The sequence below is a fragment of the Micromys minutus genome (assembly GCF_963924665.1).
Source record: "Micromys minutus genome assembly, chromosome: 2".
In the NCBI taxonomy this organism is placed as follows: Eukaryota; Metazoa; Chordata; class Mammalia; order Rodentia; family Muridae; genus Micromys; species Micromys minutus.
The window spans coordinates 81,822,129-81,837,375 of record NC_137971.1 but is presented as its reverse complement, the minus strand read 5'-3'; the positions used below and the strand labels follow the sequence as shown (position 1 = coordinate 81,837,375).

Below are 15,247 nucleotides of genomic sequence, written 5' to 3'. Positions count from 1 at the left end.
TTATTTATGAGAAGGAACCATCCTGCTACAGCAGAGTCCCTCAAAATTTAGTAGTCATTGGCACTATCTGGAAAGCTTGTTAAAGCACACCTTCACCCTCTAATCTGCAGACACAGACCCAGTTGATGAAAAGGGGAATCCAGGATATCTGTCATTTTCATTTTCTTTCCACTATGCCCTGTCCTCAGACAGGATGCCAAATGGGCAATAATCTCTCCAGTATGCAACTCTGCAGTGGTGGTTTTCCAAGAGCGGCCTGCATTCTGTCAGGCAGGCAGATTCTCAGGTCTCCCTCTAGAGCTAAGGGTTAGTCACCGAGGGACTATCATCAGCCTGACTGCCCTGATTGCACGAAGGGCCTGTCACAGTGACCTACGCCAAAACATCTCTTCCCACCAAGTCTCAGTTTCTCTCTCTGTCAGATGAGGGTTTGAGATAGAATGTCTTTGCAGATCCTTGTCTCTCAAAGTCTGCATCAATTGTATGGGAGGCTTAATAACCCCTGAGATCTACAGGCCCCTTGTGGAGCCAGTAAGTGGTTAATAACAGGTTTTCCAGAGCATAATGGAGCAGAATGAGTGAGACTAAGCAGTTTTTGCCCAGGTCTGTGGTGTAAATAAATACTCCTACCATGGCCAAGTTCAAGTTAAGAATGTGAAATCCTGGCAGGAGGTTAAGGCATGGGGAGGAGGGAAAGAGAAAGAGAGGAAGAGAGGGAGAGGAGAAAGGGAGCTGGAAAGATTTGGGGGGCAGGACAAGGAAAGGAAGAGAGTTAGGGAAGAGGGAGAGAGGGAAAGAAGAAAGAGAGGGAGGAGGAGACGGGGAGAAGGAGAAGGAAGAAGGGGAAAGAGGGAGGGAAGAGAGTGAGAGAGAAAGAAAGAGGGGGGGGATAGACCAGAAAGATTAAATATGCATCACTACCAGGGTTCTCTCTATAAACAAAGCAGTCTGGGAAAGGTGATTTCCTAGAGAAGGCAGGCAGTATGTAAATAACACATTTAAAGAGTTTCAAGTCTACAGAGCTCTTGTTCTAGCTCCAAGGCCTTTTTCTTTCTCAGGAGTATGCTTTCTTCCTTTCTTCTTCCCTTCCTCCTTTTCTCCTCCCTCCCTCTCTCCTTCTCTTTCTTTTCTTTTTTCCTTCCTCTCTCCTTCCTTTCTTTTTGCTTCCCTCCCTCTTTCTCCCTCCCTCCCTCCTTTCTTATTTCCTCCCTCTGTCCCACCCTTCCTCCTGCCTTTTTCCTTTTGTTCTTTTTTCCATAAACTGTCTCAATCACTATCCATGTGACCCTATGAACGTGGTTCAATTCCTCTGGACACAGATCACTGCCTGCAAGGGAACTGTTGTCCTCCATGGGGAGAGGAGTGGAATTTGGAATGTGTGGGACTCCAGATCACCATCTACCTGTGGACCCTGAAGCTCTGAGGAGACCTAGGTTTCAGAATTGTACCATCCAGGATGGAGACTTTGGCAGGTCTTCTCACTCTCCCGTCTAATTAAATTACAGTTCTCACACTAGTGATGGAAGTTGGGCAACATCTATCTCCCTTTTTAGGAAATGCAGAGCCAGGCTGGAGAGATTGGTGGGCAGCTAGAACAACAAAGGCCCTTTAAAGAAAAACACCATCTGGTCAAGAAAGTAGCATCTTGAACCACGGTACGGGTCTAACATTCTAATTTGACAAGATTAATGACCTGGGTTCACTTCAGGACATGCTGAGGAGATGGGAGAAATAATTATTCCTTTAATGAAATAGTAGATGTTTCCTTCCCTGGTTTCAGAGTCTCCACTGCACAGCCATGAGGTTTGGCTAGTCTGACTATCTTTCTGAATAAACTTTACATTTTTTTCCCCATCTCTTTCATTTGGATGCTGGTCATAACCTAAGTATGTCTTTTCTATACTCCCCCCATGACAGTCTGCTGCTTCTTGACTGTCCTCCACACTGGTGCCTCACATCCTTCTCACAAGCATTATTCTCTGAGAAGCTGCTGAGATTTACAAATTGCCTGCCCCTTGTTTTTGTTTGTTTATCTTTTTTCTTTAAAACTCTAATAAAATTGTCTGAATCTTCTGTTGAGTTCATTCTTAAATTCTTTTACTAATGAGAATTGGAACCCCGAGAGAGAGGATCTAGATTTCCTTGGTATCAGTGTGACTATTCTGGCCTGTCTGGGACTCTGTGAATACCTGTGCGTCCATCCCTTCCAGATGCTGAGCAGACTCTTTATGTCTGTCTCTCAGGGATACAGGACAAGTTTGAGTAACAGAATCCTGGTCCACCCTTCCTCTCTGTGGGTAGAGCTGTCAGCTCAGCTACTGCCCCCATAACCTTCTGATATTTCTGCCTGTCCTCAAAGCTTGTCTGTTCCAAAGCTGTACAATTTCCTCATCTTGATAACTTTCTTGATGCTGATGTTAGAGTAGAATATAGTATTTTTGTCATTAGGAATGCTGACACATAGAGGCCATTAGGGAGCCCAGGAAAATCAACCAGCGGTCAAAGGGGGATGGGGAGGTTGTGTCACTGAAGCTGGCAAGGTGATTAAATAAGGAAAAGAATTGTCCTCAAGACTGGATTCTTTACTTGGGAGTTAGGCTGGAATTTTAGATTTGGGCTGAACTGACCCTGACTATCTCTTGTTATAGACCGCACTGGTTCTGTGGGGCGCCGCCCACACATTCCCACGCATTCGCCATTGCAAGATGGCGCTGATATCTGGCTGGAGTTAGCAGTAAACAAGCCATGTGCGCACAGGCTGGGTAACTTCCGCTTCATGAGTTCCGCCTCTTCCGTGGCGTCATAGGGCCTGGTGAGTTTCAACCAATCAGGGGGTTCCGCGTCCAAGGCAAGGACTGATCCCTTTATAGGGGACGGGCTGGATAGCTCCTCTCTCTCTTCCTCTCTCTTCCTCTCTCCTCTTCTTCCTCTCTTCTTCCTCTCTTTCTCCCGTTGGTTTTCGGCCGTCTCGTGGAGCTTGTTCGTCCTGTTCGTCTCCTTGGATTTCTTGGTTTTCTCCGTCTTTTTCGTCACGTGAAGCAAGTACTGGTTTTCCAGAGCAATAAAGTTTACCGCAGAAGGATTCTATTTTGTGTGCCGTGTCGTTCTTGCAGGCGAGACGGTTGCGCGGGACATGGTTCCTACCTGTAGTCTCCAAATGAATTTTTTAGAAATGCAAATTACCTGGATCTGGCTCTGCTTAAAGGAGGTGTTGTGGTTTGAGTGTGAAAGGTCCCCTGCAGCCTCACAAATTTGAATACTTGGTCCCCTGGTGGTGCCACTGTTCTGGAGGTGGGTCTTGAGATTTTACAACCTGGTTCACCTCATGTCAACTCTCTTGCCAAGATGTGAGGAGGTGAGGAATACCAACTACACACTGCTGGCACCTTGGAGAAGCTTCTGCAGAATTCTCTACTATGCCTTCCGTGATAAGTTATTTCTTTACTGGTGAAATGAGCCAATTCAAGCCAAATTAAAGTATACATAAGCAGGCTTATTGTCGTGAGGAGGGAAAAGAAGGGTAGGGTGAAGAGAAAGACAGAACGAGAGCACACTTAGAGAGACTGAGAGATGGAGGGAAAGAAGAAGAGAGGAGAGACCAAACTGTTTGAATTATATAGGGAAGAGCTTCTGGGGGAAGGGTAGTCCAGCCCCTGGGCTGGAAAGTTCGGGGTTGGGGTCAGGTATGCCAGGTTGGGACTGAGAGATGCTGGAAGAACCTGGAGGCCATGCCTGCTTTGGTATATAAAATATGAATCTCAGTCCCTTGTCCTGGGGTCTGAAACCAAATATCCTGCAGCATAATAAAGTGTATCCCTTCAAACTGTGAGCCAAGAGGATGCTTTTTAAAAGATTATTATTATTATTTTTAGATATTTAGTCAGAGTAACTAGACAAATAATATTGAGAGTTACAAACCCCTCAATCCAGGCTGCTATGCAAAGTCATCCTCAGGCTTCCCTGGGCTTGATCTTTTGGGGGTTGCTTGGAGGATGCACATCTCGTATCCAGCTTGTCGATGCTGCTAGTGTAGCAGAGAAACTTCAGGCAGCGCCCAAGTTCCTGAACTGCTGAACTGGACTGATCTTGGCTTCTGCACGTGTCTTCTTTCAGCTCTTCAGGCTTCTGATGGTTTCCCTGAATCCCTTCTCTCTACCATCTCTCCGGAGCATGGCTCTGTTTTGAATGATGCCAATATTTTTTTGCCATGTTGAGAGGTCCCACCGTCTCCCTCCAGCCTCATCTAAGTCTGGAGAACAGAACTGACACTGTGGGGGTTGGGAGCTCTGTGAGCAGTCCATGGACAATACTCACTTATACTCTCCAAGGGCTTCTTGGCGAGTGACTGAGTCAAAAGAATGTGGTAGTTCTGGGCCTTCTCTTAGAGAAAAGGCAGAACATGTAGAAAAAAGCCTGGGTATTGGCTATAGGCCTGGCTGAGTAGATGGTAAACCTCAAGTCATTCATCCATTTGGGAATCCACTCTGTTTCCAAAAGTAACATGTAAGCAACGTGTAAACTGGTGGATGGAGGATAGCCCCTTTGGGAGGAGAAAGACCTGGAGTTAGGCTGGAATAGACATTTGCCTGATGCAGCTCTGGGCAAGATTCCCAGATACCGAATTGTCTAGGTGGCGTAAGGTATCTGATTATATTTAGGGTATGTGAGTCTCCTGTGCATCCTTGTGGGTTCCTATAAACATCTCTGTGCCTTTATTTTAGTTACTTTTCCTTGTTATCACACACACACACACACACACACACACACACACACACACACACACCTGGCAAGAAGCAGCTTAAGAAATATTTGGGCTCATGGTTTGAGGGTACAGTCTACCGTGGTGAGGAAGACATTGAGGAACAGGTAGAATGGAGCTTCCTCACACCTCAACTCTGTGAACCAGGAAGCAGAGAGCCGGAGTGATCAAGCTAGCTAAATGTGGGGCTGGGCTATACCCCAGAGGTCCTGTCCTCTAACAACTTACTTTCTCTGGCTATGCCCTACCCCTGACAGTTCCACAGCCTTCCAAAACAGCACCAAGGCTGGAGACCATGTGTCTCTCCTAACACCTGGCCCCTGGAAAGATATTTTTCACAGTGAAGCCACCACACCATTTATATTGCTCCCAGTGAGGCCGGATGTTCGATCTGAGCCACCTGTGTTCCCTGCCTGAGAAATGGAAATGACATCTGTGAAAGGTGGCAGAAAGCAATGAGCACGTTCTCTGCACAGCTCCTGACGCTCAGGTGTAAGGCTGGTCACCGCATGCCTCACGTGAGCTACTGAGTCCCCTGCCTTGCTTTCCTTGTGTATAAAATGAGAAAGATACTGAACTTGGTGCTGATAGGATGGTTAAAGCAAAGGCCTTGAGTACTATGTGTAATCTCAGTAACCCAAGCCCTGATTTCCTTCAGTGTGTGGCTGTGTCTGGGGAAGACTCTGGCTCTGTGAATGTCTCTGCCCACGTGTATGTGAACGTTTGTATGTGCTTATATGGCCAGGCAGGCCCCCTTTTCTTAGGGTGGAGTCTGCTGTTGGCTCATGTCTGGGCTCCCTGAGCCAGCTAAAGCCTGCAAAGGAGATGGAATTTCCATTAAGAATTAAGCAGTGCTTGGGAAGCCAAGCAGACAGAGGGTAGGGGAGGAGGTACAAAGGAGGATACTTTAACTCCTGGGGCAGCCTTAGTCCTGTGCAGCCTTGAAAGTCTGCCTATTAGCCTTTGAATCTCAGGCCTTCTCAGGTCCATGGCCAAGAATGATGGGTGGAGAGAATGAAGCTGCTCACAGCGGCCTCTGTAAGAATACGTGAATCAACACAGCCCAGGCTGTAGCCATGAGGCGGCCCTCAGGGGATGGAGACTCCACGGGAGAAGGCCCAGGCAACTGGGGCTTATGGGGAGCCCAGGAGTCCAGGAGACTATGCTGTGTTGTAGGTATCTGGGAAGGGTGTGTATATGCATTTGTCTGCATACATATGTAGGTATGCATGTGTGCTTACATGTGTCTGTGTATGTATACATTTGTGTATATGTGTTATGTGTACTTATGTGTGTTTCTATGTACATGATACATGTATGCATGCATGTTATGCATGTGTATGTGTGTGTGTGGGTATGTATGTGTGCATGTATGTGTTTTGGAGTGTATTCTACCTTTGTATGCATGTATGTGTGTATTTATGGGTCTACATGTGTATATACAAATGTGCATAAGTGTCTGTGTGTATATATGTGTTTGTGTATGTGTGTGGTATGTGTTTATGTATGTGTTTGTGTGTGCTTGTGTATATGCATTTATGTGGTGTGTGTGTGTGTGTGTGTGTGTGCTGGGATGAAGTTTTAACCACAAGTTCCTCAAGAGTACATGTAGCAAACCTTACTCTCAAATATAGGTGTAAGATTAGACTCAGATTCAGAAATAAAAGCCCTCCAAGGTCTCTTGCTAACAGGGATGCTGTTTAAGACTCAAGCTTCACTTCTAACACACTACAAATCATCTCAACCTTCCTGGATATTTACTGAGCTTTGCATGCCTTATGAGCAGGCGGACATAGTTATGATCCCAGTGTATGTATGGAAAAGTAAAGCTCGGAGTAGTTAGGGGATATGACTCAGATGCGGCTGGAAAGCAGGCAGTGGAGGAAGGACAGAGTCTAGGTTGTTTTCCTACCCCTTCACCCACTTATAGCTCATGGAGAGATGATTCTGCAGCCTGCCCACTTGAGGGAGATGTGATGTAATGTCAGTACCCAGCAAATGTTGCCTAGAGGCCCAGCCCTGTTCCAGGGAGGGAGACAGATCCAGAGTCACTGTTCTAAAGTCTTCTCACAGAACAGGGGACAGAGTCATGCTGTCTGGATGGAAGCAGGCTGGAATTGCAATTGACTTTTCCTAGGAATGACTGGCCCACCTGCAGCCCCAAGCTCCTAGAGAGCCAAGGTGGATGATTTGCTGTCAAAGCTGTGGTATGCCCAAGACCAGGCAGCAGCAGTGCCAGCCAGAGCCTGAAGCAAGAAATAGGGAGGTTTCACATCAGGAGCTCAGGATTGTACCATGGAGGTGGTACTGAACCTCCTCTCCCAGAACATGTAAGCAAACCTCCTGCCAGGGCCCCAGGTGCTTCAGAACTGTCTTTTCTTGGCAATCTACCAAAGTAGAGGCTTTTCAGGCCCTGGGGATTTGTGGCAGAGTGGGAGGCATTGGATGGAATGAACTAGAAGCTTCCTTTTGGTCTAAAAATGTAGCATTCCAGAGCTTTTGGACCAGGACCAGACTTCTGTGGACTTAGCCATCTGACACGGAGCCCAGGGGCGAGGGTGAGGTGGTAGGGTTTCTCTTCAATGCCCCCTGTCATTTTTGGCAAATCTGTGATTTGGAGGGTGACTTAAGTGGCTAACGGAGTTTCCAAAGGGAAGCACCTGCAGTGGACAAGCCCAGTCTTATTTCTGGGGCTGTTCAGCGAGGCCACTCCCTCCTCGGGGATGTAAATTGGGCCCAAATCTCTCCTTGTTTTCTTTCAGCTCCAGAAAACCTATCGTGGCAGCCTAGTCCCTTTCCCACTCCAGATGTTGGCATGCAGGACACATGTGGGCGCCCTCGCCTGGCCGGCTCTGGAGCCTCCGGGTGATGGCCCAGCCCAGGGGTGAGCTGGGTCTCTAATTAAACCCGACCACGTTCTCATTCCAGAGCTTCCCACAGATGACAGCGCGCGGTCTCCACCGTGGCCAGGGGCTCCGAAATAGCCCTCGCGCCCCGGCGGAGCCTTGCAGGCCACGGTGCCTGGCGCGGGACAAACGTTTGGCTGGGCGCGCCCCACCGGGGAAGAGCCTGGGATTGGGGGTGGGGGAAGCGGCAGGGACAGACGGCAGCGCAGTCCCCAGCGCCCCCGCGGCCACTTTGCTCCTAGCCTCTGGAGTTCCAGCTGCTGTGAGCTGCCACTCATCGGTGGACTCTGCGCGCAGTGCTCTTTGCTTTGTAAGATCAGAGTAAGTATGCAGAGGAGGATGGCTGGCTCCTTTGGCTGGATCCAGGGGCTGGGGCTGAAGCTGCTAGGACGGTTGTGATTTCTAGGGCAGCAGGTGTGATTGTGTCAGCGCAAGTTTGTGAGTAGGAGTGGGTGTCAGTGGGAGGGAGTGTGTTGAGCATGGGATGTCATCATGTGGAATTTTCTTGTGTGTGTGTGTGTGTGTGTGTGTGTGTGTGTGTGTGTCCCCTGAAGCATGCCCACAGGTCACAGATGTGACACACAAGTGGGTCTAGTCATGACAGTGGAAGCCTCTGCATAGGGGATAGGAAGGCGTCTAAAGGGACAGAACCTGCCAGGACCCTGCAGGATGAAGGTTGAAGTTGAGAGATGGGTTCCAGATAGAGGGTGAGGATAAAGAGCAATAGATATCTGAACTCAGACTTTCTGGGGTGACCTGACTTGTCCCCAGCTGTTGTCCTCAACTGGACTGTCTTGCTTGTAGGTCATGCAGCTTTGGTTTCTCAGGGCTTTGGGCCACACTAAGGCTCAAAGCTCTAATCCAGTATCAGAGTGAATCTATTACTCCACAGGGGCCAGGGGTGAAACTCCACTTTCGTAACCAGAGTGATAGGGGCACAGGGGACACTCATTCATATTCACACACAGTGCAGCCACACTCCACACAGATTGTACACCCATGACAAAGGACATGTATGCAGTATGCACTCCTGTGGTAAATGCATATGCAAACTCACCCAGCCTGGAATTGACCCTGACAAGGTCTCTAACTCCACCCTCTTTTGCTTCTTGTATTCTTTATTGGTTGTCACTAAAAAATAGTTTCAGAAACCTTGTCTCAATAGGGAAATACTTTCCACTGAGGGTTTTGACTGGGGATTAAGACAGGAGGCCTTTGGTTATCTCATTCTATCTACACAAGGGCTGTCCATGGAGCCCAGCCACAGAGCACTCTTTGGCCTTAAGGTCTGGGTCTGAAACAGATACTCGTTTAGAGGTGAGAAGGCCAATCTCATCAGGCAAGGTGGGCTAATGGAGGATGTGAGTAAGCCTCGGCTCCCATAGCTTCCTCCAGACTTCAGTTTATCCTGCTGCAGAAGAGCAACGAGACCATGAGGCTGGGCTGGGGCGGTGTGCTGAGTGGGGCTGGACCCATTTCATCTGTTCTTGGGTTTCAGTCACCCTGCCTCAGCTGCTGAGGAACAGACTTTTCAACATCCCCCTCTCTCCTTCAGCAGTTACGTGGAGACCATTGAGGGCACTAATGACAGTGCCTGGAACACCGAGTGCCCCCCAAATGCCAGGGGCTGGTACTTACATTTACAGTTATTGTCTCATCAAGACAAATAGACCTCTCTGCCCAGGGCATCCTCCTCTCCATGGGTTTCCGTGATGTGTCCACGTTCATTGTGTTTCTTTGGTTGGGAAGTTAGGGAAGACAGTGTTTGTTGAAATGGGAAATGATCCAGGTTCAAATGGTCCACTAGGATGTCTTTCCTTTGGTCCACATCTAGACCCAAACCCTTAGAGATGGTTTAATAAGGATTGGTTCTGATGAGCTCACCAGGCTTGCTGCAGAGAGAAGAAAGTAATTCCCCTTCGAACTCTGGTCTCCTAGAACTGCATGCTGCCCCATTCTACTAGGACAGTTATCTTTTGATTTTGATTTTAATAACCTGATAGACTACATTTCTTTCATTGTAAACTTGATTATCCTTTATAGAACAAATGAGAATAAGAAAAAAAAAAGAATAATGAACAATCAAGCATTCTGTTAGTCCCTGAAGACTGAAGCCATATTGTTTGGACTCCCCCTTCCTTTTTTTGAGACATCCCAAGCTGAAAATATTTCATCTAATTTTTTTAATTCACATGTCTCAATTGTGACTTATGCTCCCTTCCCCTTCCAGTTCTGATTGGTAGCCATGTCTTAGATTTTCTCCTCAGTGGCTGGTGGAGATAATGGTTGCCTCTGTGCTGGTTCAGACAATGGGGATTGTCTAGAATGAATTGGGGCATTGATCAGCTCCCCTGCTCTGAGGGCTTCTGCTGTCAGCCCCTCTCTGTCTCAAAAGCCCTAGTGTGTGGGTGCCCTAAGGGATTTGATCCTTGCCCTGAACCTGGCCATGGCCCCATGACTGCCCCTTCCCCATGTGACCCTGCCTTGCCCAGGGCTTTGCTGGGAGGACTGTGTCTCTTGGGTCTGAGCCCTGCTGCCCTTTGCATGACTGAGGCCTTGTGGAGACAAAACTTGGGATGAAGAATGTGGAGTTCAGGCTGTGCAGGGCCCATGAACGATTATCTTGACTCCTTTCCTTGGTCTGGAGGCCACAGGATGGTGTTTGGTGCCATCTCTTTCTACTGAAGAAATCCCAAGTCTGTCAGATAGTCAGAAAGACATCTGTTCTCTCTTACTGGTAGAGAGCAGGGCAGTGCTGAGGCTAACACAAAGCTGGTGAAAGCTCTAATTCCTGCTGAGAGATTTGTTTTACCTGTAGAGGCTGCTGTGTTTTACCTGTAGAGGAAGACCTCATGGTGGGCTATGCTTGCGCAGAGCAGTGGTTAGAATCCCTGATGGTGGCCTTTCAAGTCCTGTGTGGGTGACTGCTTCTCCAGGCATGCTAAGCCAACCATGTTGGTGGCCATTGCTCATATTCAAGGCTAACTGTATGAGAAGAATTTTACCACAGACAGAGAAAGCGGAAATGCCCTGGGCCTGCTACTGGGTAAGGCTTAGTGGCTTTGGTCCTTTCTAGACAAATGTAACCTCAAAGAGGAGACTGTACCTCTGCTGAGGATTTGTTCTGGTTATGCTCTGTTGGTTTCCTGACACTGAAACTTGACCTGGGAAAGAGGCTTAAAAACAGCAAGAGAGCATCATTGTACAGGACACCAGAGTGTTCAAGTGAGGCCTCTTGCAATTTCCTATTCTCTGGCTTTGGCTCCTTGAATCTTTTGTTTTGTAAAACCTCTTTGTTGGTGTTTGAAATGGGTACTTGCATTTTAGACACAAGGACATGGAAGTATAGCAAAAATCAAATAATCCCAAGGGTAGAATTAGCTATTCTTCCTTGCCAAGTCTGCCACTCTGGAGTCTGAAGTGGATGGCTACTGGTCACTTAGTGGGGCAGAGAACTCCCCAATTTTGGAAGACCAAAACTAGGAAAAACTACTCCTTCAGGTAATCTAGGGGATGTACTAAGGATTTATCTCTATCTGGTACTAGGAAGTGACTATCACCAACATTGTGGCTGAGCAGCATTTCTGGCCTTCCCAGCTTCTGTTGGGGATAGTCACTCTCTGGGACACAGGGGTGAATGGCATGAGAAGGCCTCAGAGATGAGGTGAGGATCTCCCACCCAAAATTATGGGTGGGAAACATTGAGCTTCTGTGGTTTTATTCTTCCTCGGAATAATCTCTATTCTTGAAATGTAGCCTCCGCCAAAGCTCCATGATACAGCTAATCCAAGTTTGCCTCCTTCAGCTTTAGGTACCCCCTGTGCCAAGCTCTAGGGTGTCCCAGATCCCCTGAGGTTGTCTTTGGGCAGACAGGACTCTGCCAGGCATGATGCAGTGTCTGTAGGTGTCAGCAGTTTGGCTGAGTAATTGTTTATAGTGTTCAGTTTGCACTGGAGAAATGGAAGGCTAGTCTTACAAACCAAACATCTTGGTTTGGAAACCTTGTGAAGTGCGGCTTGTGGTCTGCGTGTGTGAGCTGCATTGTGGGCCGGTGGGCCCTGCGGTTTAACAGATGTCATCATGGGATAGAACATTTCATCCTAGCCGTCTATCCTAATGGAGTCAGGGGTGGGTCGCTTACACTGCAGATGTGAGAAGAAAACACATAAGCCTTGCAGGCAGAATGATCTGATGTCCAGTCTTATTTTGCTGACCTGTAAAATGGATGCTCCTTATTCCAGCAGTGATGATGGGCACAGGAAAGCTATTAGAAACCTGGCATCCATCACAGAATAAACAAATCCTGAAAGACAATCTACTTGCTTCCTGTCCCATCCACTTCCATGAAAGGATGCTGGGTTGGCAAGAGAGGTAGATGCCAGTTCTCAGCCTCTGAGCTTGCTGTGTTCTTGTCTTCCCTGTAGTTTTCCCTTTCTTCTAGGTAACAGAAAAGACAAGCTCCTTTTCTCTCACCCCTCTGTATGTTTTGAGGATAATGAAGAAGAACTCAGGCACAAATATAGAAGTTCAGTTATGCTAGGGTCCAGGTTAAACATGAGATAGAGGGACAAAGGAGCATCACAGTCACCAAGTCACCATCTGACCATGTGACAAGACAGAACCCACATTGAGGCCCATTTGTGGGTATGGTCTATACAGGCTGGGTCCTTTCCAACTGTGCACATTGGAGAGGCCTTTCCAGAGATGATGCTTGTGCTTTGCATCTTGAAACATAGTAAGTTTCAGTAAGTGAAGAGGAGGATATTGTAGCAGAGAGACCAGCATGTGATAATATGCTAGATAGGCTCTATGTATTTGTGTCTGTGTGTGTGTGTGTGTGTGTGTGTGTGTGTGTGTGCATGGGCACATATGTACAGGTATGTATACACATGTGTGTTAATGGGATGTCTTCCTCAAACTTTCCACATTCGTTGCTGAGTTGCTGACCCCCAGAGCTTATCGATTTGGCTAGTCTAGCTAGTAAGCTTGCCCTAGGGATCCTGTCTTTGCCTCTTGAGCACTGATTACCACTGGGCTGCTGTCCCCATCTGGCTTTCATGTACTGGAGATCCAAACCCCAGACTTCACACCTGTATGGCACGTGGTTACCCTCTGGACCATTTCCCCAGACCCCCCTGAGTGTTTCTGAGTGGTACGCCTGCGGGATTTTAGTGACTTTGCCTGGGGAGTGTTCAGTAATGATGGAAACAAGACAGCAGAGACTGCAGGGAGCTTGGAAAGGGTATTGGCTCGGTTATCCAGATAGTATTTATAGGCAAGGTACTGAACATTTTCAATGGTTGTCTTAGAAAATCCCTCTTTATTCATGGTTTGCAGCTGATTACATGACATACTTCTTTTTGTTTACAACACTCTGCTTTTCCTTCTTTTCAATAACATGAAAATAAATCTCAATCATTCATATACACGTGCGCGCGCACACAAACACACACACACACACACACACACAGTCACTTTTATTGCTTGCATAATTTATGTCTCATGGTTATAAATACATTACCAGAATATATCTTTTATTAAATTGTGAAGAAGTTAAAAATTTTCATACTTCTCATTAATCACAGGCTAAATTAGAGGCACAATCCCTTTTTATCCCTAAAATCCTTCAGTGTATTTAGAGAATGGCAGGCTCCTGTCTCAGTACAGTCTGTGTTGTGTCAGTCATTTTTCTCATCACTGTGACCCTCCGACAAAAGCAACTTAAGGAACAGGAGGGCATTTTGTGGCTTGTGAGTTGAGGGGGTGTAGTTTATTGGTGAAGACATGAACATCGTGGCAGAGAAAGTGGGGTCCTTGTTCTCATCTGGCTTCCTACTGCCTCCTTTGTAGTCAGGGTGGTTTCTATTCTTTAGTTAAGTCTTTCTGGAAACATCTACAAAGACATGCCCAGAAGTGTGTCTCCTGGCTCATTTCAGTTTCAGTAAAGTTGCCAATAAAGATCACAGCCATGACATCATCTTTGTGGCTACACCGTCTTCCTCCAGATCTACTGTGTGGATGCTGTGAGCTACTGTGCCTCTTTAGTTTTCTCTTTCTTTTTCTTGACCATAGTGCAGGTGGTCATTACATTGAATATCCTCTAATTTGGGTGTTTGGTGTCCTGCATGGCTGGAGTCAGGCTGTATGTTTGGGCAGGCAAATGTCTTCATTTCAGCAAGTCACAGAATGGGACTTCTCTGGCTCTTGGTGACCAAGGCTGTCATTGCTCACTTCAGGTGATGTCTATCATTTTCACAGCAAAATTGGTGTCCTCTCCAATTGATGAGTGACTTGTGGAGCGATGTCTTGAGACTATAACCATACCATATTTGCCATCAAACTTATAGTCATTTATCAGTCATAATTTTAAAATAATTATTTCTTTTATATTTATTTATTGTTATTCTACTATCAGATTACTCATGGGTCTCATATATTCTTAATGCATTGGCTGAGTCGAGCATTGTATTATTTTAGTTTGATGGCCACATGGTCTCAAATTCAGTCACTAGGAAGCTGTTATAAGCTGGCTTCTGTCTCTTCTCTGTTTGTTTCCATGGTTCTGAGTGCTTTCTTATTATCTGATGGAGCAAGAAGTTGGGTTCATTTTGATCCTTCCTTATTCCATCCTTGGAATTAGTCATTTACCTGAAAGAGCCCAGGCATTTTTTTATGGAGGAATGACATTTAGAAACCCAACTGAAGGCAACCTATGCCTCTTAGTTGGTGTATTTGCTCTCCTGGCAGAGCTAGGACATGCATGTCTTATTTTCTTCCATGGTGAACCAACACAGTATGTTGCTAAGTGTTTCTTAGAATCAATAGCCCTGTGAACCTGAAGTACATACTAATGGGGAGAGTGTATGTTAGGGTGGGGTAGTTCAGCGAGAGCCTCTTTCAGGAGATGATGTCTAAAGACTTAGATGTGAAGAGGAGACGTTGGAAGTAGAGAGAATCAGGGAATTGCTTTAATTGTGTAGGGAATAATTACAGGGGTCTGAGCTGAGCCAGGATGGAGTCAAGGCAGAGTCAATACTACGCAGCACTTGATTTGGCACAGATGCAGACAAGAGGTCTCCCAAGTCGAAGTCTTCAAGGTCTGTCAAACACAACACATTCAGAATGGAATTTCTGTCATCCCTCCTGCACTGTCAGCCTTAGGCACATGGGACACTCACCAGGTGTTTCAGATCTCACACAATGACCTTTCAATCCCCACAGCTGCACAAGCCAGAGAGATGAAGGCACCATCCTCATCACCCCCATACCTGTTGTATTAGTGTGTATTACTCAAGTCTATCATTGCTCTCTGTTTTCATCAGCATCCCCTAGTTCAAGGTACCACTCTAGACACATGAGCAACTCAGTCATGTTCATACTGACTGTTCTCCAAGTCCTCTTCACAGAGCACTTGAAGGAGGCTACAGAACAATTCTGGTCTTGTCATTCCCCTACTTTCTACTGATCTTGAGGTAAAGATCAAATTCCCATGTGTGCCCAACAAGTCTCCCTTGTCTAGCTCTGCCGTCATTTGCAAGGGTTGGTTGCTCCTCTGATTAGAATGTTCTTCCTTTCTATCGTC

General features: G+C 46.8%; 1 protein-coding gene across 1 annotated transcript in view; it reads left to right on the top strand.

The window, feature by feature from the left end:
• Positions 1 to 5,835: 5,835 nt before the first annotated feature.
• Positions 5,836 to 15,247, top strand: part of INSC (INSC spindle orientation adaptor protein) — a gene marked incomplete at its 5' end in the record, with an annotated part of 108,716 nt that continues 99,304 nt past the window's right edge. Inside the window, one exon of the mRNA XM_080911384.1 lies at positions 5,836 to 5,931. Within this exon, the coding sequence (XP_080767510.1) occupies positions 5,836 to 5,931 (96 nt within the window). The remainder of the gene's footprint in view (positions 5,932 to 15,247) is intronic.